Source organism: Gallinula chloropus, assembly GCF_964237585.1.
Source record: "Gallinula chloropus genome assembly, chromosome: 1".
Lineage (NCBI taxonomy): Eukaryota > Metazoa > Chordata > Aves > Gruiformes > Rallidae > Gallinula > Gallinula chloropus.
In genome coordinates this window covers 215,544,998-215,569,608 of record NC_140085.1, presented here as the reverse complement: position 1 = coordinate 215,569,608, position 24,611 = coordinate 215,544,998, and the positions used below count along the sequence as shown (strand labels likewise).

Sequence of the window (24,611 nt, the reverse complement as noted above, 5' to 3'; positions counted from 1 at the left end):
GAGGGGGGGGGGGGGTGTTGCACAAATCCAACATTTCAACATCTTTTTTTTTGGGAGAAGCAAAGCTGCTGCTCAGCAGAGGCTGCGGGGGGGGGAGCTGCTCACCTGGCAGCAGCCTGGCAGAGGCACACACCTCTCAGCTGGCTCTGTGTGCTGTACCCAAGCACAGGGTGCATCCTGACTAACTGAACTCCCATCAGAGGGCGAGATGGGGTGTGTTTGGCAGGAGCTGCTTCCTGCAAGGCCACCTTGATTGCCCTAATCTGATTTGGTTCCCATCCTTTAAACCTTTATTGACCCAATCTCCTGTTAACCTGGGCATTCTGCTGGGTGCTGACGTCTGCCCAAGCAATTTGCAGCTGATCACATCATCTCACTGGCCCAGGAAGCATCTGCAGCCACCACAGCGTGCCAGGACTCATAGAAGTTTGGCAGAACAGACCCAATCCCTCCTTGGCCACCTCAGAGGTACTTTTCCCCTCATGCAAAGCGCCCAGACCTGCTGCTGCCTTTGGTTTTCATCCTTAGCAGAAGCTGTTTAACACCTTTCTCAGCTGCCATCAACTGAACAGCATCTAAAAATGAAGCTGTTGGGTTTCCTTTCCCTCAGGTGGGCGTGGATCTCTCTTCTCCGTGCAGAGGGGGTGATGCCTTCACCTCCTTTTATCTGGTTTCTCCACTTAACACCTCCTGTGCCCTGACCAGCTCCCCCACTTCTCTCTGTCCTGCACCTTGGCTGCTGCTCTCCCTGCCCCACTCACCTTCCCGACCGCCCCTTCCCACAGCAGCTGAGCTTGTTCAAGGCACCTCCTGGCTCACCCAGCAGCTGCCCTGCCCGAATTCCCTCTGCCCTTCAGTTCCCTCGGCTTTGGGAACGTGGAATGTCAGTGAAAAACGGGCACTGGAGGGTGAAAGACACCAGATCGGTGCCGCCGGGTCCTGGGCACCACCGGCTCTTTCCTTCTCGCAGGTTGATGCTTCGTTACTCCTCACAAGTAATTAGTGCTGGATGCAAGAACCCTTTGATTGGAGGAACAGTCCCTGCTCTCTCCTTACGCCCCCCACTCCTCACAGCCCAGACTGAGCCCCCCCTCCCCTGACCCCCCAGACTGAGCCCCCCCCCACACCCCCTCTCCCTCCCCACTGGGCAGCCCTGGGCCGTTGCCCACCGCAGCCTGGCCCACGCTTCCAGCATCCCTCTGGTGAGATACACAGGGTCATTTCCAGACACAGAGGCATCACTGGTCCAGGCCCTCACTCCTCCTCCACCAACTGCTCCATGGATGACAGAATGACAGCATCACCAGGTTGGAAAAGCCCTTTAAGATCATCACGTCCAACCAATCCCATCCTGAGCTAAACCAGCTCCCTGAGCACCTCATCTCCCCTCTGTTAAACACCCCCAGGGGTGGGGGCTCAGCCCCTCCCTGGGCAGCCTGTGCCACAGCCCCACCACTCTGCCAGGGAAGAACTTTGCCCTCCCAGCTGAGCTGACCCTGCCCTGGGGCAGCTTGAGCCCATTGCCCCTTGTCCCATCTCCTGTCCCCTGGCTGCAGAGACCATCGCCCACCTCTCTGCACCCTCCTGGCAGGGCAGGGGAGGTGGGGAGAAGGGCTCCCCTCAGCCTCCTCTTCTCTGCACTCGCTCCAGGACCCCCATGTCCTTCTGATGGGGAGGAGCCCAGAACTGGACCCAGCACTTCAGGTGCAGTCTCAGTGCAGGATACCTTCCCAAAACACCACTTTGCCCCCCTGGATGGGTCGGGATGCTGGTCCAACGGGCTGCCCACCTCCTCCTCCACACCCATGTGACAATATCCAGCCTATTCCACCACATTCTGCCTGTCAGTGACACTCCCCTGCCCCATGCCCGTGTCTTTCTGTGCCCATCCCTGCTGCCATGTGCAAGGGGCTGAGAACATTATCAGTGGTTGAAAACCAAGTTTGTTGTGCAGTAAATGCAGCTAATAATATAGCTAATTATTAATTAATTGATGCAAACAGAAACAAGCTGACTCCTTTGCAGCAAACACCTCCTGGGGTTGGTTAAAAGGTTTGGCATTTGTTTACTTTTTAAAGCTGAGGTCCTATTGTAACCTAAAAATACCTTTTAAAAATGAGGATTCTGCAGCCTGGGGTCTGCAGCTCCATTTAATAACAAAATTCACAGTCAGAAAAGTGGCTTTTAGAAATTTTTTTTCCCAGCAAAATTGCCTTTTCTTCCTACCCCACAGTCTGGATGCCCAAGTGCCACCAGCCTCCTGTCCTTGGGCACCTGGAGCAGCCTGCCCTGCCCTGACACTCACCTTGCTCTCTGCTTCCAGGCAGCTGCCACCCTGGGGGATGCTCATGCTGAGGAGAGAGACACGTCTCCTGTGTGTGAGGGAGGTGGATAAATCACGGTGGGTGATGCCGGTGGGAATCTCCTGGAGGGACATTCCCAAGAGCACAGGTACTCCCCAGGTATCTTCTGCAGCAACCTCAGCGAGGGGGCAGGGTGGCAAAAGCCTTAAATCCCAGGCTAATTGTCTCTCATCTAATTTATTTTACAAAAGAGATGCCAGGAGATGGCCAGGCCGGGCAGGAGGAGGCTGCACAAGCAGAATGAAGAACCTTCTCATGCTTCTGCTGGGAGTGAAGCCAGTGCACCTTCACTTCTGGCTCTGCTGGGCCAGTGGCTGGGACTCAGAGTCACAGGGGTGGAAGGGCCCCCCAGAGCCCATGGGGTCCCACCGCCTGCCCAAGCAGGGTCCCTGGGACAGGTCAGGGCTGGAATCTCTCCAGAGAAGGAGACTCCACACCCCCTGGGCAGCCTGTCCCAGGGCTCCCTCACCCTCACTGGGAAGAAGTTCTTCCCCACATCGGGGGGAACTCCCTGGGCTCCAACTTGAGCCCATCGCCCCTTGTCCTGTCCCCACAGACACTGAGCAGAGGCTGCCCATGGCCCACTGGGTCCCACCCTTCAGAGTGGGAGAGCCTTCTGGCTCTCAGTTCAAAGGGCAGAGCTGTCCTTGTCCCAGATTCCCTCCCTGAGCCCCAGGCAGCATGAGACTGAAATGTGGGAATTCAGAATAGCAAAAAATGCAAATTCAGGATATATAAACGTTCTGACAACTGTTCCTCTGACATCCCAGGGAAGAGCACAGCACGAAGTAGATGAACACCATGAAGAACAGTTTTTGAGGTGGGGAATGACACAATCAGGTTTGGAATGGAATGATTTTCTCTGAGCTTAATTTTAAATTAGTGGAGAAGTGGGGACAAACCATGAAGTTTTGGGTGGGATTCATCTGAAGGAACACAGGTGGGAGTTGTGGACGTGGTGTCAGGCTATAGCTGGAGCTAATACTCCGTGTCACCTTCACATCCATGGAGACAAAGAGTGGTTTGAGGGCAGTATTAATCCCAGCCCAAAGCTGATACCTGAAGCTGGTCAGAGGAATCATGCTGCACCTGCCTCTTCCATTGCCAGGGCTGTAAGGGAGATGTGGTGACCATGTGGACCTCAACGTGTCTGAACAGGGTGAGAGTTGTCCCCTTCCTTGGCTGTTGGAGGAAACCTGCCACCTCCAGAATGAGAGATGGCTTCCAGAAGAAGCTTTTCTCCTGAGCCCTTGTGCTGATGGCCAGTCCCCAGCTTCAACCCTCCTCTGCTCTCAGACCCAAGTGGGGTCATGGCTCCTCTCTCTGGATGACGTTCCACACTGCAAGTGGGACCATGAGCACCTGGAGACACGTCCATCCACCTCTCTCTGTTTCATCACTTGCTTATCTTGAACATCCTAATGGGAGCTGCCATAAAACCTTGGTAAAACACCCTGGGCCAATGCTTCTGTCCCCAGACAGTGGCTCTTCATACTTGGGTATGTTTGCTGGTGTTTGCACACTCATGTGTGCATGGGTTGGGCACAGGGCATGGACAGAGGAGGCACACGTGTTGACCAACAGCCTGTTTACATGTGACTGGAGTCCTCCCCCACATCCCTCTGTTTTCCCACACTTGTTGGCCCCCAACCCCCTTATCCTTCCCATTTCCAGCCTTTGGAAACACCCTGTGTCCGAGTGCCACACAGCCCCAACCTGCTCCTCCTGGCAGGCAGTACCCAGGAAGGGGACCCACTGCCACTGCCCAACTTGGAGGTCTCACACCTGGCCATGAGCTGAGCATCCCCCTGGGGAGCAGATGGGCCAGGGGTTCTGCTGGCTCTGAGCAGGATACTGGGGTTCCCCTGCCTGCCACGTTCCTCTGCTCCTTTGGGTTTATGGAGGTGAACCTTTAATCACACAACCCAACAGCACCAGCACCCAGCAGAGAGGTTCCTGCAGCAGGGTGGCACCTGTGGGGGCTGAGGTTTGACCCCAGGAGGCAGCTCAGGCCCACGCAGCCGCCCACCCACCCACTCAGCCCCCCACAGTGGGATGGGGGAGACAACTGGAAGGATAAAAGAGAGAACTGTTTGGCTGAGGTAAAGGCAGTTTAATAATAAAAATAATAATTACCCCCCCCAACCCAGAACCAACACCAGCAAAGAGACACAAGACCTGGGAAAAGAAATGATGCCAAACCCGCTGCTGCTCACGCCCAGCCAAGCAGGGCCCAGCCAGGCCCTGAGCAATGGCAGCCCTGAACCCACCCCCTCCCCCAGTTTTTATTGCTGAGTGGGATGTCATATGCTCTGGGAAATCCCTTTGGTCACCGGGGTCAGGTCTGTCCCCTCCCAAAGCTCCTCACTGGCAGCGCAGGGTGAGGAGCAGCAAAGGTCTGGATGCTGTGGAAGTGCTGCTCATCAGCGGCTGAACCATGGGCTCTCATCGACGCTGCTCCCATCCCAAGCCCGGAGCACAGCCTCTGGCAAGCCACTGAGAAGGAGCTCCACTCTATCCCAGGCCAGACCTGCTCCGGGGTGCATGGAGGGGGCTGCTGGAGCAGTGTCCCTGCACGGGGCAGAGCTGGGAGCAGTGGGCACCTTGGGTCTCTGCGCAGCCTCCGTGGTGCTTCTCCTGCACAGACACCGACTGCTGCTTCCACTGGGGAGTATTCACCTGCTAGAGCATGAAGGTGGAACAGGGTGCCCAGGGAGAGGGTGGCTGTCCCCTCCCCAGAGGTGTTCAGGGCCAGGTTGGACGGAGCCTTGAGCAGCCTGGGCTGGTGTGAGGTGTCCCTGTCTATGGTGGGGGGGTGGGACTGGATGAGCTTTAAGGTCCCTTCCAGCCCTGACCAGTCTGTAATTCTATGAAGTTGTCAAGGAGATGGCAACTGGATGCTACTGAGTGGATGCTCTGGTGTAGCCTCGTTGAGGGGTGGAGAACAGAGCCACAGAGGTGCTGGGGTAGTTCAACGTCTGTGCTGTGTTTGTGCATTTGAAGCGGTGGTGAATGTGTGTGGGTACCTGCTCCCCAGGGCTGAGGGACCTTCATGGAGAGAGGATGATGCTCTCAGCAACCTGGCCTGACCTCGTGAGTGGTCCTGCTTTGAGCAGGATGTTGGCCAAGAGACCTCCTGGGCCCCTTGCAGCCAGAGTCACCCCGTGGCCCTGTGGACCCGTCTCTGAGCAGGGCTCTACAGCACATGAAGTGGAATGTTGAGGGAACAGCCATCATCTGTGGTTCAGCTGCACTCAGTCATTTTGCCAGAGCAAGGTCCAGCAGTGGCTGCACCCCTCTTTTATGATGGGAGATCTGGGGGAGCGGTGCCAGCGTCACTGCCCGGTCCTTGGGACAGGCAGGAGGACAACCAGGCCGAGCCCTTGGTGCCGACCTGAGTTCAGTGGGTGCCACGACTTCCTGGGGCACCTGCTGCTCTGAATGGATGCTGGGAGGTACATCAGGGCGCAGCAGAGGTTTTTGGTCAGTCTAGGGGTTGGATTTTGTCTTCATAGAATCCCAGCCTGGTCTGGGTTGGGAGGGACCCCAAGGGTCCAAGAGCCCCAACCCCCTGCCACAGGCAGGGACACCAACCTCCAGGCCTGGAGCTACACAAGGTTGCCCAGGGCCCCAGCCAACCTGGCCTTGAACACCCTCAGGGACGGGGCACCCACCCCCTCTCTGGGCAGCCCCTTCCAGCCCCTCACCACTCTCTCTGCACAGAACTTCCCCCCAGTCTCTCCTCTCCCCCTTCCCTCCTCCAGCTTCACTCCAGCCCCTTGTCCTGCCAGTTTCTGCCCTTTAACAAGCCCATTCCCCTCCTGTTCCTGGGGTCCCTTCAGGGACGGGGAGGCTGCAGTGAGGTCCCCCCACAGCCTTCTCTTCTCCAGGCTGACCCAGCCCAGCTCCCTCAGCCTCTCTCCGTAGGGGAGCTGCTCCAGCCCTCTGAGCATCCCCGGGGCTCCTCTGGCCCCTCTCCACCAGCCCCACATCTCCCTTGTGTTGGGCCCCAGCTCTGGACACAGGACTCCAGCTGGGGGGGCCTCAGGAGCACCGAGCAGAGTGTCCCCGCCCTGTGTGCTGAAGGCCAGGCCCGCGGCCAGGCCCGACGCCTCCTGCCAGGGGTCTCCTCCGGGAGATCACCCTGTGTGCTCCGTCACGGATCTGCTTCGTCTTGATGCCGTAGATCAGGGGGTTGAATGCTGGTGGGATGAGGAGGTAGATATCAGCCAACAGGACCTGGACGTGCGGCGGGAGCTGCTGGTGGTACCTTTCCATGTACATGGAGAGCAGCCCGGGGATGTAGAAGAGGGCCATGACGCAGAGGTGCGACCCGCAGGTGCTGAAGGCTTTTTTACGTGCCTGTGGGGAGGAGAGGTCGAGCACAGCTCGGAGGATGAGCACGTAGGAGAGGGCGATCAGCAGCGAGTCCACGCTGCCCACGTAGGTGGAGACAGAGAGGCTGTAGGTGTTGCTGAAGGCGGCATCCCCACAGGCCAGTTTGAGCACCGCCATGTGCTCGCAGTACGAGTGGTCCACGACCGCCGGGCTGCAGAGGGGCAGGTGGCGAATCTGGACGGTGAGAGGGCTCATGAAGACCACGGCTCTGAGCAAGGCAGCCAAGCCAATGGCGGCCACGACGGGGCTGGTCAGGATGGACAAGTACCGCAGGGGGTTGCAGATGGCCACGTAGCGGTCCAAGGCCATCGCCACCAGCACCCCGGACTCCATCACAGAGAAAGCGTGAACAAAGTACATCTGGGCAAGACAAGCATCCAGGCTGATGGCAGTGAGGTGAAACCAGAAGATGCCCAGCATTTTGGGGGTGATGGAGGTGGACATCACCAGGTCGATGACGGCCAGCATGGACAGGAAGAGGAACATGGGCAGGTGCAGGCTGGGCTCAGCCTTTATCACGCACAGGAGGGTGCTGTTCCCAGCCAGCGTGAGGAGGTACATGATGCAGAAGGGGATGGAGATCCAGTGGTGCAGGTGCTGCAGCCCCGGGATGCCCGTCAGGTGCAGCTCCGACAGCGAGGTGTTGGTGGGATGCGAGTGGGGCATGGTGGTCACTGCAGGAGCCTGAGGGAGGAGGTGCCTGAGCCATACCCTGGGTCACACCAGAGGTCCATCCAGCCTCAGATCCTATGTCCAACATCAAAAGCAGACCCTTAGGGAAGAATAGCAGAAAGGGAATGGGATTAACTAAACCAAAGCAACCCCACATCCAGTCCAGGATCTCACTGTGCTTTCCCAGTTTCCCACGATCTGAAGCTCTGGGACATCCTGGAGTGGATGTGAGGTTGTTCTGTTTTAGTTAATCACATCCCAGAAACTCACCTGTGCAAAACTTTGGCACCCACACCCTCTTTTGGCAAGGAGTTCCACAAACTAACAGCACCTTTGGGGAAACAGCCCCTTCCCTGCCTGTGAGCCTGACATTCACTAGCCTCGTCTGAGGACCTGATCTACCAAAACAGGCAGAGAAGAGCTAGTCAAGCCCTTGTTCCTCCTACAAATGCCACCATGAGGCATGGAAGCAAATCTCAGATGATGGAAGTCTTATTCCAGACCCATGGGGGAATTTCTAACCCCTCCTCAGCACTGACTATTTGATTTCCCACCATCAGGACCCATTTGCCTCTCTCTTTGTCTAGAACATGGAGCTGCAAAGGACTTTCTGGATGTCCCAGCAGAGTGCCTGTTGCTTTGAGTCCATCAGCTTATCTTACACAGGAAAACTGGTACTCAGCATCCTAAGGACATTTTGCTTTGCTGCTGGAAGGCAGCTCCAACCCCCCATCCTGCTCCAGGGCTGGGGAATCTCTTTCCTCTCAGTGTGTGCCATGGTCACACAAGCAGGTTTCCTCTTTGCACCTTCTTTTAAGGCACATTTCTTGGCTGTGTCTGGCTAGAATCCCACAGAGGAGGTCTCACAGAGGGGGCTTGGATGATGCACAACAGCTTGCCCAGGACCAGTCTTCACAGAGCTCCACTTTACCTGTGGTTTTGATGCCTCCACACTCAGAACTCGTCCCTCAGCCCAATTAATTGCTGTTTTCCAGCAGGACCCTGCAGGCAGAGTGTGGCATGTCCAGAAAGCATCACACTATCAAGGGCAGGTCTTCCCAGGCAGCTCTGCTTGCTTGCAAATTGTACCCTTGTTCAGTGGGGCACTCTCAGGTGGGGTGAATCACAGAATCACAGGGTGGGAAGGGCCCCCCAGAGCCCATGGGGTCCCACCCCCTGCCCAAGAAGGGTCCCTAGGACAGGTCAGGGCTGGAATCTCTCCAGAGAAGGAGACTCCACACCCCCTGGGCAGCCTGTCCCAGGGCTCCCTCACCCTCACTGGGAAGAAGTTCTTCCCCACACTGGGGGGAACTCCCTGTGCTCCAGCTTGAGCCCATCGCCCCTTGTCCTGTCCCCACAGACACTGAGCAGAGGCTGCCCATGGCCCCTGGGTCCCACCCTTCAGCTCTTGATCCCCAGTGATCAGATCCCCTCTCAGGCTCTTCTCTGCAGGCTGAACAGCCCCAGCTCCCTCAGCCTTTCCTCACAGGGGAGATGCTCCAGCCCCTTCAGCATCTCTGTCCCTCCTCTGGACTCTCTCCAGGAGATCCCTGGCTGTTGGATCCCAGGGAGCCCAGCACTGGACACAACACTGCAGTGGGGCCTGGCCAGGGCAGAGCAGAGGGGGAGGATCCCCTCCTGTCACCTGCTGCCCACACTCCTCCTGATGCCCCCAGGATCCCATTGTCTCTCTCAGCTCCCAGATGAATGTGAAGGGTGGGGGCAAAGGGCTGAACTGCAGGTCTGCAGATTGTCATGGGCACTCAGTGGAAAATAATGGCAGAGAGAGTCCAGAAATAACAACAGAGGGGGCTGGCTCAGCTGGGGAATGGTCTTGAGAAGACCCTGAAACATGCAAAGGATACAGTGAAAAGGAGTAATTGTCCTACATGTCCTCTGCAGGGACGAGTCAGGGGTCTAAATCCCAGAAAGAGAAGGAGAAATCCAGCCTAGGCTTAAAGAAAAAATCCCTGATGGCAAATACCACCATCAGTTTCATGGTGGGAGCCACCCCATGCCCACTGTCTCCTTGCACTGATGGAAACAGAGCTGCTGTGCCCCAGGAGACCCACAGGACAGAAGACCAAGCAGGGCAAAATCTGTGAGGGCTGCCCCTGGGGCAGCCACCTTGTGTCAGCCAGGTTGGAGCAGGGGTTCCACACCTGCTCTGAAAGGCTCTGAAGATGATCCATGGAGTGATGGCAGAAACACCTCCGAGCCCACTCCCCCCACACTCCCTCCCCACACCCCCACCTAGGAGTTCCCCTTCCTGAAATCAAGCAGAGAGGAGGAGAACAAGAGCTGTGTGCTGGGGGACAAAGCCTGCCCTTCAATTTATCCAGCTCTGAAGCAAACTCCCCGAGGTGACCGTGTGCCAGCTGGGCTGAGCATGTCCTGCTGCAACAAGACAAGGGGGGCAACGGCTTTGTCAAAGCTCAGGGTGGGTTTTGCTTGTGGAGAAGGTGATCAAGAAGCCCAGGGCTGGAGGGGTCATGGGGACTGTTCCAGGGGAGAATGACCAAGAAGCCCAGGGCTGGAGGGGTCATGGGGACTGTTCCAGGGGAGAATGCTCAAGAAGCCCAGGGCTGGAGGGGTCATGGGGACTGTTCCAGGGGAGAATGCTCAAGAAGCCCAGGGCTGGAGGGGGTCATGGGGACTGTTCCAGGCTCCTCTCTTGTTTTGTAAGTTTATAAAGAGAAGTCTCCAGCAGCAGGTCCTCCATCTAAACCTGTGTACCAAGGGGTGACCTACCTGGCTGCTGCTGCGGAGTTGTCCAGTGTGTGCCCCCGGCTCAGCCCGGGAGCGATGCTGGCCCTGCATCCCCTGAGTGTGCCTGCTTTCAGCAGAGGAAGGGTTATGAGCCTGAGAGGAATCCCTGGGGTTGCCACACGTACAGCACGTGCAGCTGACGTGCTCATTTACTGACTAACCTCACTGAGTCTCTAATTGAGGAGGTAATGCTGCCAATCCCCGACGGTGCTGATGTCCCTTGAGCAGGCTGAACTCTTCCCCATCCCCTGACCCTGCAGCCTTCCAGCTCCTTCTTCTTGGGACAATGAGTCTTCCCAGGTGTGGGTGGGGTCTGGGTCTCCTTCTGTGGCTCTGTGACCATGGGATGGAGCTTCTAGTTGTCTCCATCCCATCTGAAGCTGCGAGCCAGGGCAGGGATGTCCTGTCCCATGTCTGTGCTTTGCATCACAGAATCATGGAGTCACCTGGGCTGGAAGAGACCCTTAAGATCATCGAGTCCAACCACAGCCTGACCCTGCCTGCTCCACCTCTAGATCATGTCATAGAATCACAGAATCACAGGCTGGGCTGGGTTGGGAGGGACCCCAAGGGTCCCAGAGCTCCAACCCCCTGCAGATCCTGCAGTCCTGGGCTTGGGAAAGGAGAGGGTTCAGAGGAGCCCCGGGGATGCTCAGAGGGCTGGAGCAGCTCCCCTATGGAGAGAGGCTGAGGGAGCTGGGCTGGGTCAGCCTGGAGAAGAGAAGGCTGTGGGGGGACCTCACTGCAGCCTCCCCGACCCTGAGGGGACCCCAGGAACAGGAGGGGAATGGGCTTGTTAAAGGGCAGAGACTGGCAGGACAAGGGGGCTGGAGTGAAGCTGGAGGAGGGAAGGGGGAGAGGAGAGACTGGGGGGAAGTTCTGTGCAGAGAGAGTGGTGAGGGGCTGGAAGGGGCTGCCCAGAGAGGGGGTGGGTGCCCCGTCCCTGGGGGTGTTCCAGGCCAGGTTGGCTGGGGCCCTGGGCACCCTTGTGTAGCTCCAGGCCTGGAGGTTGGTGTCCCTGCCTGTGGCAGGGGGTTGGGGCTCTGGGACCCTTGGGGTCCCTCCCAGCCCAGACCAGGCTGGGATTCTGTGATTCTATCAAAGGAAAAAGGAAGCAGCTACCTCCCTGCTCTTTCTCAGAGGTAACTGATCTACAGATGCTGCATCCCATGGCATCTGGGCAGCATCACCTGTACTCCATCTGGGGTAATGAAGCTGTCCAGGTTATTGGATGATGCTGCTCAACGAGCACCAGACTCAATCTTTACTGGTCCTCTTCATGGTCACAGTGCTGTGCCAGTTCTGTTCCCTCAGCAGGATGATTTCCTGGGCTCACATGACCAGATGAAGCACCACGGAAGCGATCTGAGCTCAGTCTCTCTCACCAGCCCTTTTGGTGGGTGCAAAGATGCTGCCCCCACAGCACTTCAGTTTCACCCCTGTGACACCCCCACCTCCCCTGCATTTCACGTGTCCTCCTCCTGCCATGCCCTGCAGCCTCAGTGCCCGCTGCCAGCAGCAAAAGGTGCCTCTGGACACCCAGCACACAAGGTGACAAGCACCCAGTGCCACATCCCACCTGTGCCCAGAGCATCTCACCCAGAGGAGCTCTTCCTTCACCTCAACTCCAGCCCAGCCTCACACAGACCCCTCACCTCCATCACCAGCCCCAGGAAGGACTGGGGGTGCTGAGCCTGGAGAAGAGGAGGCTGAGGGGAGCCCTTCTCCCCCCTCCCCTGCCCTGCCAGGAGGGTGCAGAGAGGTGGGCAATGGTCTCTGCAGCCAGGGGCCAGGAGATGGGACAAGGGGCAATGGGCTCAAGCTGCCCCAGGGCAGGGTCAGCTCAGCTGGGAGGGCAAAGTTCTTCCCTGGCAGAGTTGTGGGGCTGTGGCACAGGCTGCCCAGGGAGGGGCTGAGTCACCCCTGGGGGTGTTTAACAGAGGGGAGATGAGGTGCTCAGGGAGCTGGTTTAGCTCAGGATGGGATTGGTTGGGCTCCATGATCCTAAAGGGCTTTTCCAACCCGGTGACTCTGTGATTCAAGGTGTTCAGCACCTGCATCGCCCGTATCTGCGTGGTCCTGGCCTTCTCTGTGCCCCTGATCGGGCTGTCCGTGGTGCACAGGCTGGGGAAGGACCTGGCTCCACTGGTCCATGTCACCATGGGGAACATCCACATCCTGGTGCCCGCTGTGCTCAACCCCATCATCTGTGGGGGGAGGACCAAGCAGACACAGAGGATCCCGATGCCGATTAAGGTGACGACAGAGCTGCCCAGTGATCTGCACCCAGCTCTGGACCCTTCTCACCTCAGCTCTGGGGGTGGGGAACGTGCTCCTTCTCTCTAACTATGCAGCAGGCTGCCTTAGCCCTTGTCAGGCTCTTAGTCACTATCACCACACAAATAACAATGATTTATGGCAGCAAATTGCAGAGCAAATATACTCTGTGCAGCAGACACTAGTGCTGTGGTGAAAGGCTACTCAAGCTGGGGAGATTGATGGCTTTATGGATGCAGGCAGAGCCCTTCAGAGGATAACAGGCAGCTGGGACATGTTCCTCTCCCTCCAGTGCATCCCAGCGTGTCCCAGACAGGCACCAGGACAGACAGGCAGTGCAGAGACTTTAATATCAACACTTTCAGCATCTCCACTGTGTCTTTTTCCTTCATTAATTCCCTACCTGTAATTTAGAAGGTGACTTGTGTCAGGGACACACAGATGCCCCTTTGTGGGTGCAGAACCCAATGCAGACCCAATCAAGAGCCTCATTTCCTGTAATTAGAAACAAACTGACTCGTTATCCACACAGCACAAAGCCCAACAGGGTCTGTGAACAGCAGCTGAAGACACCTGTGGGGGGGTGTAGGGGGTCTGGGGGGTGAGGGTTGGGTCAGGCTGAGAGGAGTGAACAGAAAGGGTGGGGAATGGGGAGGGGACACCGAGATCAGAGATGTAGGAGCTGCATGTGGTGGTAGAAGCACCCCCAGCAAAGGGGCTGGGGGGGACCCATGCTGGGCTGCAGTCCCTCTGCTCTGGAGCCAGGCTGGGAGAGCTGGGATGGAGGAGAGGAGGAGAAGGCTGCTTGTGGGGAGAGCTCTGAGCCCCTTCCTGTCCCTCGAGGGGCTCCAGGAGAGCTGGAGAGGGGCTGGTGCCCAGGGCAGGGAGGGCCAGGCCCAGGGGAACGGCCTCCAGCTGCAGGAGGGGGATGGAGAGGGGCTGGGGGGCAGAAATCCTTCCTGGGGAGGGGGGAGGCCCTGGCACAGGGTGCCCAGAGGAGCTGGGGCTGCCCCAGGACCCCTGGCAGGGCTCAGGGCCGGGTTGGATGGGGCTGGGGGCACCCTGGGCTGGGGGGTGTCCCTGTCCATGGTAAAGGAGGGGCACTGTGGGGTCTGGGGTCCCTTCCCACCCACAACAGTCTGGGTTTCAATGGAAAGGACACCAGTCAGGAGCACCAGTGAGATGCAGCCCTGGCACTAGGGAAATGCTCTGAAATGGGTGATTTGGGGGAAATAGAGAATCTCTGCAGTGGGGGATGAGGTCGTACCCATCAGAGGGTGCTTCTGGTCTCATGCTGGGGAGGGGCTGTGGGCTGGTGGCTGCTCTAGCTGTCTCACACCCCCACACACAAGGGATGCTCCTGTCTCAGTGGGCTGTATGTGCTGGGCAGCCCTCAGCAGAGAGCTCTGGGTTTTCCACAGGCTCAGGCTGGTGGATTTACAGCCCCTGGGACTGGCACAAAAGGCCAAGAGCATCACATCTGGTAAGTGCAACAACTGGTCCATCTCTGAGCAGCAGAGCTGAGAGAAGTGATGAGGAAAGGGTTAAAATTTCCAGTGCCAGGATCTACTCCCTCCTCCCAGTTCAGGGAAGCTTGGCCAGCATGCCAGCAGACACCTCCACTCCTCTTGCCCTTTGCTCAGCAGCGAGATCCTTCTCTGAGGGCGTGTGGGTCTGTCCCACTGCTTAAGAACCAAGCATGGCACGTTTGCAGCAGACCTGACAGGGTACAGGGAGCCAGGGCGAGGTGCCTGGTAGTGCCACATCACAGGGGATGTGACAATCTTCTGGGCTTTGGCTGCTGCAGTGAGGAAAACTTGTCCCTTCACAAGCTACAGAGCTACTGAACTGCACATTGGCTGTTCCTGCCAATGAAGCACAAGGAGAATGGTGAGAAGCGTGTCAGGGGGCCTGAGGGCACTGCTCCCCTTGAGCAGCAAGCCCCGAAGTTCTGCTCCCACCCCTGCTGCTGCTCACACAGCTCAGGGATGCCCCAGACCACACTATCTCCCTGAGGTGCCATTGGTGAGTCGGCTGCAGCTGCAGCCACAGGCTTAGAAGGGCCAATGGTGTGTTTCGTGACAGGGTCTGGTGTTGGACCCAATAGGGCTGGAGGGATGCTTGGACTCTTGAGGGTCTTTTCCAACTGAAACCCTCCTGTGACTCTAAGGCTGGGAAGGGGCAGCCTCCTGCTCTCGTGTGATCTCCCTTCAGAGCAGAAGAGAGGTCACAGCATTGCTTGAGAACGTGGAAGAGCTCTCAGGAGTAACTTCTGGCTGTCTGCTGAACAGAGGCCCTTAATGAGGCATCAGAGAATCCCAGCCTGGTCTGGGCTGGGAGGGACCCCAAGGGTCCCAGAGCCCCAACCCCCTGCCACAGGCAGGGACACCAACCTCCAGGCCTGGAGCTACACAAGGTTGCCCAGGGCCCCAGCCAACCTGGCCTTGGACACCCCCAGGGACGGGGCACCCACCCCCTCTCTGGGCAGCCCCTTCCAGCCCCTCACCACTCTCTCTGCACAGAACTTCCCCCCAGTCTCTCCTCTCCCCCTTCCCTCCTCCAGCTTCACTCCAGCCCCTTGTCCTGCCAGTCTCTGCCCTTTAACAAGCCCATTCCCCTCCTGTTCCTGGGGTCCCCTCAGGGTCGGGGAGGCTGCAGTGAGGTCCCCCCACAGCCTTCTCTTCTCCAGGCTGACCCAGCCCAGCTCCCTCAGCCTCTCTCCATGGGGAGCTGCTCCAGCCCTCTGAGCATCCCCGGGGCTCCTCTGACCCCTCTCCAACAGCCCCACATCTCCCTTGTGTTGGGCCCCAGCTCTGGCCACAGGACTCCAGCTGGGGAGGGCAGAGCAGAGAGGGACAATCCCCTCCCTGTCCCTGCTGCCACAATTTTCACCTCCTGGACAGGCTCCTTGAGTCCCAGCAGAGAGAAGAGGCTGAGCTGCCCAACTCAGGGTCATGGCCAGTGGCACAAGTGGAGCCCAGTCATTACATGACTCCCAAGTCACTGCTGGGGCTGGTGCTGTTTGACCCCTTCATTAATGACCCATCAGCATCTCTGAAGGTGACACAGCTCCAGGGAGGGGTGGCTGACTGTGCCCTTCACCCTGCTTTAAGGCGGCCTCAGCAGTTCCTCTTCCAACTCTCTCCCAATTCGTGTAAATAATTTGGATGCACAGGAACCTTCAGCAAGGAGTTCCCCTGATCCCCCATTCCCAGCCTGGACACGTGGACACGCTCAGACCACACCACCCCCCTGCCCTCTCCCTCCTCACCAGCAGCCCAAGACTCTCACTGCTTTCCATAGGGATGTTGACTGAAGGGTGATGAAACATACACTGCCCCAATCCGTACCCCACCAGTGGTGGGGGACAGGGATCTGGGGGCTCCCTACAGCCATGGGCAATGGGGAGCACCCCAGCACCCTCCATCTGCACCCCTTCATCTGCACCCCTCCATCTGCACCCCAGCACCCCCATCTCTTCTGTTCATCACAGAATCAAACCCCTCTCAGTGTCTGTTAACCCACTGTCTGGTTCCTGAGGCTCGTGCTCCTTGTTGGGGACCCTTGGGGGTGTTTTCCTATTGTTCTTCTTTCCTTGTATTTACTCCGTCTACCTGTCTGTCTGTCTGTCTGTCTGTCTATCTACCTACCCATCCTCTCTCCCTCTCAGTGCAATACCCACCCCCACACAAACACCCCCCTGTAGTGTACCCATGTATAAACTGGGGAGCTGCACAGAGGCACCCCGGGGCTGGGCTCTTCCCTTTCCAGAAGGCACGACTCCCAGAGCGGGGCAGAACCAGGGAATTTTCTCTGAATACACCTCTTTTTGGCCCACAATCTGCCTCCAGTCCCACCTCTGCACCCCACTGTTTTGCAGGGAGGGCAGGGGAGCCTGCTGCCACGCCGTCCTGTGCTGCTCACACTCCCTGAGGAGCCCAGAAATGATGTGTGACCCGTGGGGTTTGCTCTGCCTGGGTTAAATACGGCATCTCAGCCCCCAGCCCGGTCCCTGCCTGCAGCCAGGCTGCCCCTGGCCCCCTCCCACACCCTCTGCCTGGGGTAAGTACCGGGGGGCTGCCTGGGGATGATGCAGTGTGGCTGCTCGTCCTCTGTGAGGACGATTTATGGCAGGGCTGGCAGCACAACGAGAATGTCCCTGGCAGGGACAAGGCAGCGTGTCGAGGGGTGCGGGGAGCAACCTGCCTTGCTGACTCTCACCTGTGGTCTGGCACACACAGGGGGGGTTGGTATGAGAAGCCACCCTAAATAATCAACAGTCAAGCATTCCCCTCCTCTCCTCAAGTCCTGCACAAGGAGGATGTGTGAGTTCATTTTGACAATGCCTTTGGCCCCCACAGGAGCCAAGGGGGGTCTTCAGCCCCTCAGCTTTAGGCTCTTTGCACCCTCAGTGCTGGTCCCCCCACCCTGCACTGCTCAGTTCAGTTTCAGAGGCTTTTCCCCTCCTCCCAGGAGCAGCCAGCTCCGACTTGCATCCCTGTGTGACTTCTCCCTAACCAGGGAATCAGGGTTCGATGCTTGGGGGGGCCCTGAGACATGGGCAGCAGGGAGGAGACCCTCACCCCCCGAGCTGAGCTGCAGGCAATGCTGCTCTCCCACTGCCCTTTGGGAGGTGAAAACCTCGTTTGTCAGATTTTTTTCCTCCTCCTTGGTAGCAGATGAGGTCTCAGAGAGAGTGTGTGTGTGACACAGACAAACCCCGGGCTGCCCAGGGGGTGTGGAGTCTCCTTCTCTGGAGAGATTCCAGCCCCTGTCCTGGGGACCCTTCTTGGGCAGGGGGTGGGACCCCATGGGCTCTGGGGGGTCCTTCCAACCTCCAGGGCTCCCTCCCCCTCACTGGGAGGAAGTTCTTCCCCACATTGGGGGGAACTCCCTGGGCTCCAACTTGAGCCCATTGCCCCTTGTCCTGTCCCCACAGACACTGAGCAGAGGCTGCCCATGGCCCCTGGGTCCCACCCTTCAGCTCTTGAGAACCAGTGATCAGATCCCCTCTCAGGCTCTTCTCTGCAGGCTGAACAGCCCCAGCTCCCTCAGCCTTTCCTCCCAGGGGAGATGCTCCAGCCCCTTCAGCATCTCTGTCCCTCCTCTGGACTCTCTCCAGGAGATCCCTGGCTGTTTGATCCCAGGGAGCCCAGCACTGGACACAACACTCCAGGTGGGGCCTGGCAGGGCAGAGCAGAGGGGGAGCCCTGTTGCCGAGCATCCCCTGTGCCCATCACCCGTGTGCCCGTCACCCGGTCACCCTGCCAGGAAAGCAGGCAGCTTCCAGAGGGCACAAATGGAGACCTGGTGTTTGCTGTTGGGTTTCTAATGGTCTCAGGCAGACCAAACACCGCTCCGGGTCCTTATTTGAGCCTCTGAGTTTCTTCCTTTCCATTTAAGCTTTTTGGCAGCTGTGAGGCACAAATCCATTTCCCTTCCATCAGGGCTGGTTTGGTTAATTGACCTGCAGGTTTAGCTGATAAAGCTGCCTAAAACATCTCACCACACTTAAACAGAAAGGGAAGAAATCGATAGAGAGCCGCAGATAATGGGGCTGCTTCTCCCCTGGGAGTGAGATGTTATCTCTCCTGGCCTGACAGCACTCGGTTCAGCACAAACATTGACCTTTCTCTGCCTTTGTCTCTCTCCCCCTCCACATCCTCCCCCCTTCCATCTCCTGTCTGGGTGCTTCAGCCTCGCAGGGACCAGCGTGGCCACGGCTGCTTCTCCTGCTGCTGCAGGGAGCAGCTGTCCCTGTTCCCAGGGGTGACATCCAGGTCCTCATCCCAGCTCTCCCCCTTCCCCAGGAGCACCAGGCTCTTGTCTTGCCTGTGCTGCAGGGAGGCTTTCAGGCACCCCCAAAGGGTTGAGCACCATATCTCCCAAAACCCTGGTTATTTAAACACTGGGGACTGCAACTGGGGGACACTAACCAGTGCACTGCTCTCTCCTTGTTACCTGCACAGCCCAGGCTGGGGGTTGGTCCACCGTGGCTCTTCCTGGGTTGATGTGATGGACAGGCATGAGGGCAGCTGCACAGGGGGTCCCTTGGCTCTCAGGACCCTGTCCTCCCAGCATCTCTGTAGCTGGGGTGCATGGTGGGGGTTGGTCTCATAGCAGGGCCTCCCAGCACCTCTGTAGCTGGGGTGCATGGTGGGGTGGTCTTATAGCAGGGCTTTCACTCCAAGACACTATTATTTCCAGACCCCTGGACCACCGGTGTGTGAGATGTCATCTCCCAATAGGACTGGGTCCAGCCCCCTGACCTTCATCCTCACCGGCATTCCCGGTCTGCCCGCGAGCAGCTCCTGGATGGCATTGCCTCTCTGCTGCCTGTACCTCCTCATGCTGCTGGGGAACTGCACCGTGCTCTGGGTAACAAGGACAGACCACAGCCTCCAGACACCCATGTACAGCTTCCTCTCCATGCTGGCCCTGGCAGACCTGGGCTTGTCTCTGTCCACCCTGCCCACCGTGCTGGCCGTCTTCTGGTTCGAGGCCACCTCCCTGCCTTTTGAGGCGTGCATTGTGCAGATGTACTTCATCCACTCCTTCTCTGCCATCGAGTCTGGGGTGCTGGTGGCCATGGCCTTCGACCGCTTCGTCGCCATCTGCCACCCTCTGCACTACGCCTCTGTGCTAACGAGCTCCCTGGTAATGAAGCTGGGGGCGGCGATCTTCGCGCGGGGCGTCTGCGTGGTGCTGCCCGTTGCCATCCTGATTCAGGAGATGCCTTTCTGCAGGTCCCACGTCCTGTCTTACTCCTTCTGCCTGCACCAGGACGTGCTGAGGCTGGTCTGTGGGGATGTCAGGGTCAACAGCGTGTACGGGCTGACGGCGGTGATCCTCACCAAGGGCCTGGACTCCCTGACCATCCTCTTGTCCTACGTGGTGATCCTCAGAGCCATCCTGACCATCGTCTCCTGGGAAGCATGAGCCAAAGCCTTTGGCACCTGCATCTCCCACCTCTGCGCCGTCCTCATCTTCTACATCCCGCTCATTGGCCTGTCTGTCATCCACAGGTTTGGGAAGCACCTGCCCCCCCTCTCCCACACGCTCCTGGCTGATGCCTATCTCCTGGTGCCTCCTGTCCTGAACCCACTGGTGTACAGCTGGAAAACCAAGCAGATCCGCAGGCGGATCCTCGTCCTGCTCTGTCAGAGAGGGACCCAGCATCAGGGCTAGCAATGCCCCGAAGCCCTTCTCCAACCTCCTCCCCATTCCAGGCTGGGTGCTCAGGGACAATAACTTCTTATCTTCTGCCACAGAAAGTGAGTCACGCCAGAAGAAACCTGTCTCCTCTTCTGCAGCACAGCTCTTTCCCCCTCCATGGTGGGTCTGGGTGAACCTAATGAGGTTCCACACTGCACAGTGTGAGGTGTTGCACTTGGGCTGGAGGAGTCCCAGACACAGATACAGCCTGGGAGAAGAGCTCCTGGGGAGCAGCCCTGTGAGAAGGACCTGGGTGTGATGGGGGATGAGAAACTCCCCATGAGCAGCGGTGGCTCCTGCAGCTGGGAAGGGCGATGGGATCCTGGGCTCCATCAGCAGAGGGGTGGCAGCAGGGACAGGGAGGGGATTGTCCCTCTCTGCTCTGCCCTCCTCAGCTGGAGTCCTGTGTCCAGAGCTGGGGCTCAACACAAGGAAGACGAGGGGCTGTTGGAGAGGGGTCAGAGGAGCCCCGGGGATGCTCAGAGGGCTGGAGCAGCTCCCCTAGGGAGAGAGGCTGAGGGAGCTGGGCTGGGTCAGCCTGGAGAAGAGAAGGCTGTGGGGGGACCTCACTGCAGCCTCCCCGTCCCTGAAGGGACCCCAGGAACAGGAGGGGAATGGGCTTGTTAAAGGGCAGAGACTGGCAGGACAAGGGGCTGGAGTGAAGCTGGAGGAGGGAAGGGGGAGAGGAGAGACTGGGGGGAAGTTCTGTGCAGAGAGAGTGGTGAGGGGCTGGAAGGGGCTGCCCAGAGAGGGGGTGGGTGCCCCGTCCCTGGGGGTGTTCAAGGCCAGGTTGGCTGGGGCCCTGGGCAACCTTGTGTAGCTCCAGGCCTGGAGGTTGGTGTCCCTGCCTGTGGCAGGGGGCTGGAGCTCTGGGACCCTTGGGGTCCCTCCCAACCCATGCCTGTGTGTGGTTCTATGATGGATTATAACCATCCACACTGTGGGGTGCCCGTTTCTCAGGAAGCCTGTGAGGGGGGAGAGCTGGTGGGGCTGTGGGGTGAAGCTGCCGTCCCGCATGCAGAGAGCAGGGTTCAGCCAAGGCACCCGCTGCCACAGCAGTTCCCATCTCTGAAGAAACACAGACAGTGTTGACAGACCTTTAACTGCCATATCCCTGTACTGGTCTGTTCTGAGACCGCTGGTTCCCAGCGTTGTGATGGTGGGAGACCCTTCAGCTCCCTCTACACAAGCAGGGTGGCTCGTTACCCCTGCGGAGGACGGACAGGTAGTGATGGCTGTGGGCTGCCCCTGAAGGACAGGGTCTGCAGGAGGGGGTGGGGTCTCCTTTCTGGCCCCCAAATAATTTTTACTGTCTCAGGTGATGTCTGCTCTGCCTGTAGCTCCCTGGGAACATCACAAACATCTCTCCCTGTGATGGATGTGACAGGCTCATACTGGGCTGGCTGAGCTGCCCCTCTCAGAGCATCAGGCTGCGAGGGTGGAGCCTCCATGCTGTCCCAAGGAAATTTACCTCCCGATTAACCACCCCTGTCACCCAGTATAATAACCCTCCCTGAAAGCCAAACAGGACTTTGTCGTGCCTGCAGCGTCACACCAAACCATCCTCTCCTTTCTGTCCCCAAATCTGTGCCTTCAGGCTTCCTCATGGGCTGTTGTCCTCCCCTGGGCTGTCTCAGCCTGGCTTTTGCCTCATCCCATTTGCCAAGTGGTCAAAAAGGAGGAAAAAGGATGAAAAAGAGGAGAAAGAAAAACCATGACATTGCAGGTGAGGGGGCAGCAGCCCATGGAAAAGCAGTTCATGGGAAAGAGTGTGCTGCTGTGATGCTGCAAGCAGCTGGGAAGGGATGAAGGCAGAGGGAACCACCAGCTTCAGTCCAGGCACCCTGGCAGGGCCAGTCTCCAGCTCTGTGAAGAGGAGCTGCAAGGGCAGGACCAGGACTGGAACTGGGGATGCCCTGGCCCTCTGGTGCCAGCAACCTGGGAGATGCTGTGTGCTGCAGGGATGTGCTGTGGAGCTGTTACTGAGGGAAAAAATAGTGTTTCTTTTTAGTTTAGGGGTTGGTTGATTGATTTGCTTCCCACACACCCCATACAGCTCCAACAGCTGCCTTGGTAAATGTTCTGGGAGCTTCTCCCAGCTGTCCTTGGGTGCTGCCATGGAGAATCCAAATGGGATTGGTGCTGTGAAAGGGAGCTGGTTAGGTGCTTGCTTTGGGGGTTTTTAGCAAGTGTGAGAGTTATGGGACAATTGTACCTGGGTTTTTCTTTTTCATCAGGGGAAGGAAATGCTCCGTGGGTACTGTCACAGGGAGGTGCCGAGCCATAAACCCAGCAGGAAGAGCGGGGAGTGCTGTGCGTGCTGCCGAGCGCCGTGCCAGCCAGGTGCTGGGACGGGACCGGGGTCTGCAGGAGGAAGGACGCACTCCAGGCAAAGCCAAAGGTGGATGCGCAGCAAGTGTGAGTGTTTAACAGGCAGGCGCTGGGCCTCCTGGCTGGAAAGCTGCCAGAAGTCCTTTCCCTGGGTTTTTCCAATGGAAATTCCGAAGAAAGGGAATTTTGTGTGTGTCCTTTTGTGCTCCAACCTGCCAGCAGGAGATCAGAAGCTGGGGACCCTGGAGACCTGAGTGCTCCTCTGTGTCGCACCGCAGGCAGCTGCCGGGTGAGCACACGGAGGAGCCGCGTGTCCCACGCTGGGGGGTTTTGCTGAACCCAGTAAGCCAGACTGGGCAGCACTGGGGAGAGCAACCGTCGCTGCCATCAGCTCCTGGACGGTGGTGAGCAGCTCCCTGAGGTATCCAGTGGCTCCCAGAGCTGATGCAGCTGGTGCGTGTTGGCTGCTGACAAACCCGTGGCTGTTCTGAAACAGGGACAAACGGGTAAAATCCGTGTCTGGAATAAACTGTCAGCACTTCTCTCATTGCAGCCGACCAGCGACTGATGACACCGTGGTGCTGTCACCCAAACAGCCCCTGCATCTTGTACCACCACGGGACCCCTGAATGGTGTGGGTGGGAAGGGACCCCTGAGCCCCCCAGTGCCACCTTGCTATAGGCAGGGACCCCCCCCCCCCCCAGCCCAGGGTGCCCCCAGCCCCATCCAGCCCAGCCTTGATCTCTGCCAGGGATCAGCCCCAGCTTCTCTAGGTACCCTGTGCCAGGGCCTCCCCCCTCCCCAGGAAGGATTTCTGCCCCCCAGCCCCTCTCCATCCCCCTCCTGCAGCTGGAGGCCGTTCCCCTGGGCCTGGCCCTCCCTGCCCTGGCCCCCAGCCCCTCTCCAGCCGCCCTCCTGCAGCTTCTCCTTCCAGGGACAGACATGACATGACAGTTTGTCCATCCGATGCTCATGGGGCTTCCCAGCCCCCCCAGGAGGTGGCCCTTCACCCCAGAATTAGAGTCCTGAAAGGCCTGTGCGGTGCCGGTGACGAGATCCACAGTATCATTAGTTCCTAATTACCCTCAGAGGTCTCACTGGCCGTACCGGGAAACGCGGCCTGTTCCCCGCTGCCCGTAGGCCGCTGCCTCGCGTGCACCGGCCCCCCCTTGTCTCCCCCAGGCCCGGCCATTCCCCAGCTGTCCCTGAGTCACGGTGCTTTGCCGCCTTCATTTAATCATTGACCCGGCCTCACGTTCTCCCAGCGCTGGCCGTTTGCTTTTCTCTGTTTGATTTTCCATCGATGGCGCCAAAAGCAATAACGTACACACCAATTTCTCTACAAGTGCTCTCCACCTGTCGATCCCGGCCCCTTATCGGCGTCTGCCCAGCCCTCTGCCTCCTCCACGCTGCCTTTGCCGTCACAGAATTCCTCCTGGCCAGGCAGCCGTGCGAGCTGTCAGCTGCAGGCTGCCCAGGGGGTGTGGAGTCTCCATCTATGGAGATGCCTGGACGCCTGTCTGTGCAGTATGAGCTGGGGAGCTGCTCTGGCAGGGGGGTTGGACCCGATGATCTCTCGAGGTCCCTTCCAACCCCTGTGATTCTGTGATTCTCCTCCCCACCAGCACCTTGGCAGCCTGGTGCAGCGGCTCTGAGGGCACTGCACAGGGGCACGGACATGAATGATGCCCAGACGCTGCCTCTCTGGCTTCTCCTTCTGACCAAAGTCTGTGTGTGTCATGTTTTAGCCGGGGGTGCAGCCCCTGCACCCCCCTTGCAACGGATCCCGCTGGCTTCACTGGTTTTGCAATATGAGCTGGGGAGCTGCTTTAGCAGGGGGGTTGGACCCAATGAGCTCTGGAGTTCCCTTCCAACCCCTGTGATTCTCTGGGTTTCCTTCCGAGAGCGTGAGAAGGCTCCTGCAGCAGCACAGCCTGTCCACTGGTGAAGCCTCATCTGCTCCCCAAGGCCTAAGAAAAGGGGGCTCAACCATGAAGTTAAAGGAATCTATTGGCAGACCCTGGAACTGGGTCAGCTCTGGGGCTCTCTGCTGTGTGCTGCAGAGATGCTGGGGGAGTTTTGCTTTTTATTGGTTTTAGTGCAATTAAAAATAACCACCCAGTTCCTCTGCTGAGGCGTCTTGGGATTTCACCATGACGAGGTGAAATTCCAGGGAACTTTGCTGTAAATCAACGTGAGCGGGGTGATGCTGAGGAGGATTAGATGTCCATTGGGAAAGTTTGTGTTATCTCTGGAGAGAGACACAGGCTGATGTTCTGACCTAGTTTAAGACCACAAAATCCTCTGTTTACACCTCCACATCCATATGTTTGCACATGGCCGGACGAAGCAGCTTTAGCTCTGTGTAAACAAATTCCATACATTAACATCAGCCTGGGGAATGAACTAGGTCATGGTTGAGGTCAGCATGAATCGGGCGTTTCAAGTACACAAACTGGGACACCATAAAAAGGCATATGGCTTTCCAAAGTGCCAAGGAATAGCTCCAAAAATCCAGCTTCTGGGTTTCCCTAGATTCAGCTCTGCATCCAGTGCCCCAAATCTGGGACTAAATGTGGGCCTGGG

At 58.2% G+C, this 24,611-nt stretch overlaps 2 protein-coding genes across 2 annotated transcripts; one reads left to right on the top strand and one right to left on the bottom strand.

Moving 5' to 3' along the window:
• Window positions 1-6,407: 6,407 nt before the first annotated feature.
• Window positions 6,408-7,427, bottom strand: LOC311188971 (olfactory receptor 52K2-like; the record flags this gene model as incomplete). The annotated part of the gene is made up of 1 exon (XM_084260552.1): window positions 6,408-7,427. The coding sequence occupies one exon, from the start codon at window positions 7,425-7,427 to the stop codon at window positions 6,408-6,410; it is 1,020 nt and encodes a 339-aa protein (XP_084116678.1).
• An 11,283-nt stretch (window positions 7,428-18,710) lies between these two features.
• On the top strand, window positions 18,711-19,667 carry LOC311188963 (olfactory receptor 51H1-like; the record flags this gene model as incomplete). Its single annotated transcript, XM_084260541.1, is given in 2 exon segments — window positions 18,711-19,415; window positions 19,419-19,667. Coding segments are annotated over 2 exon segments (954 nt in total).
• Between the last annotated feature and the right edge of the window lie 4,944 nt (window positions 19,668-24,611).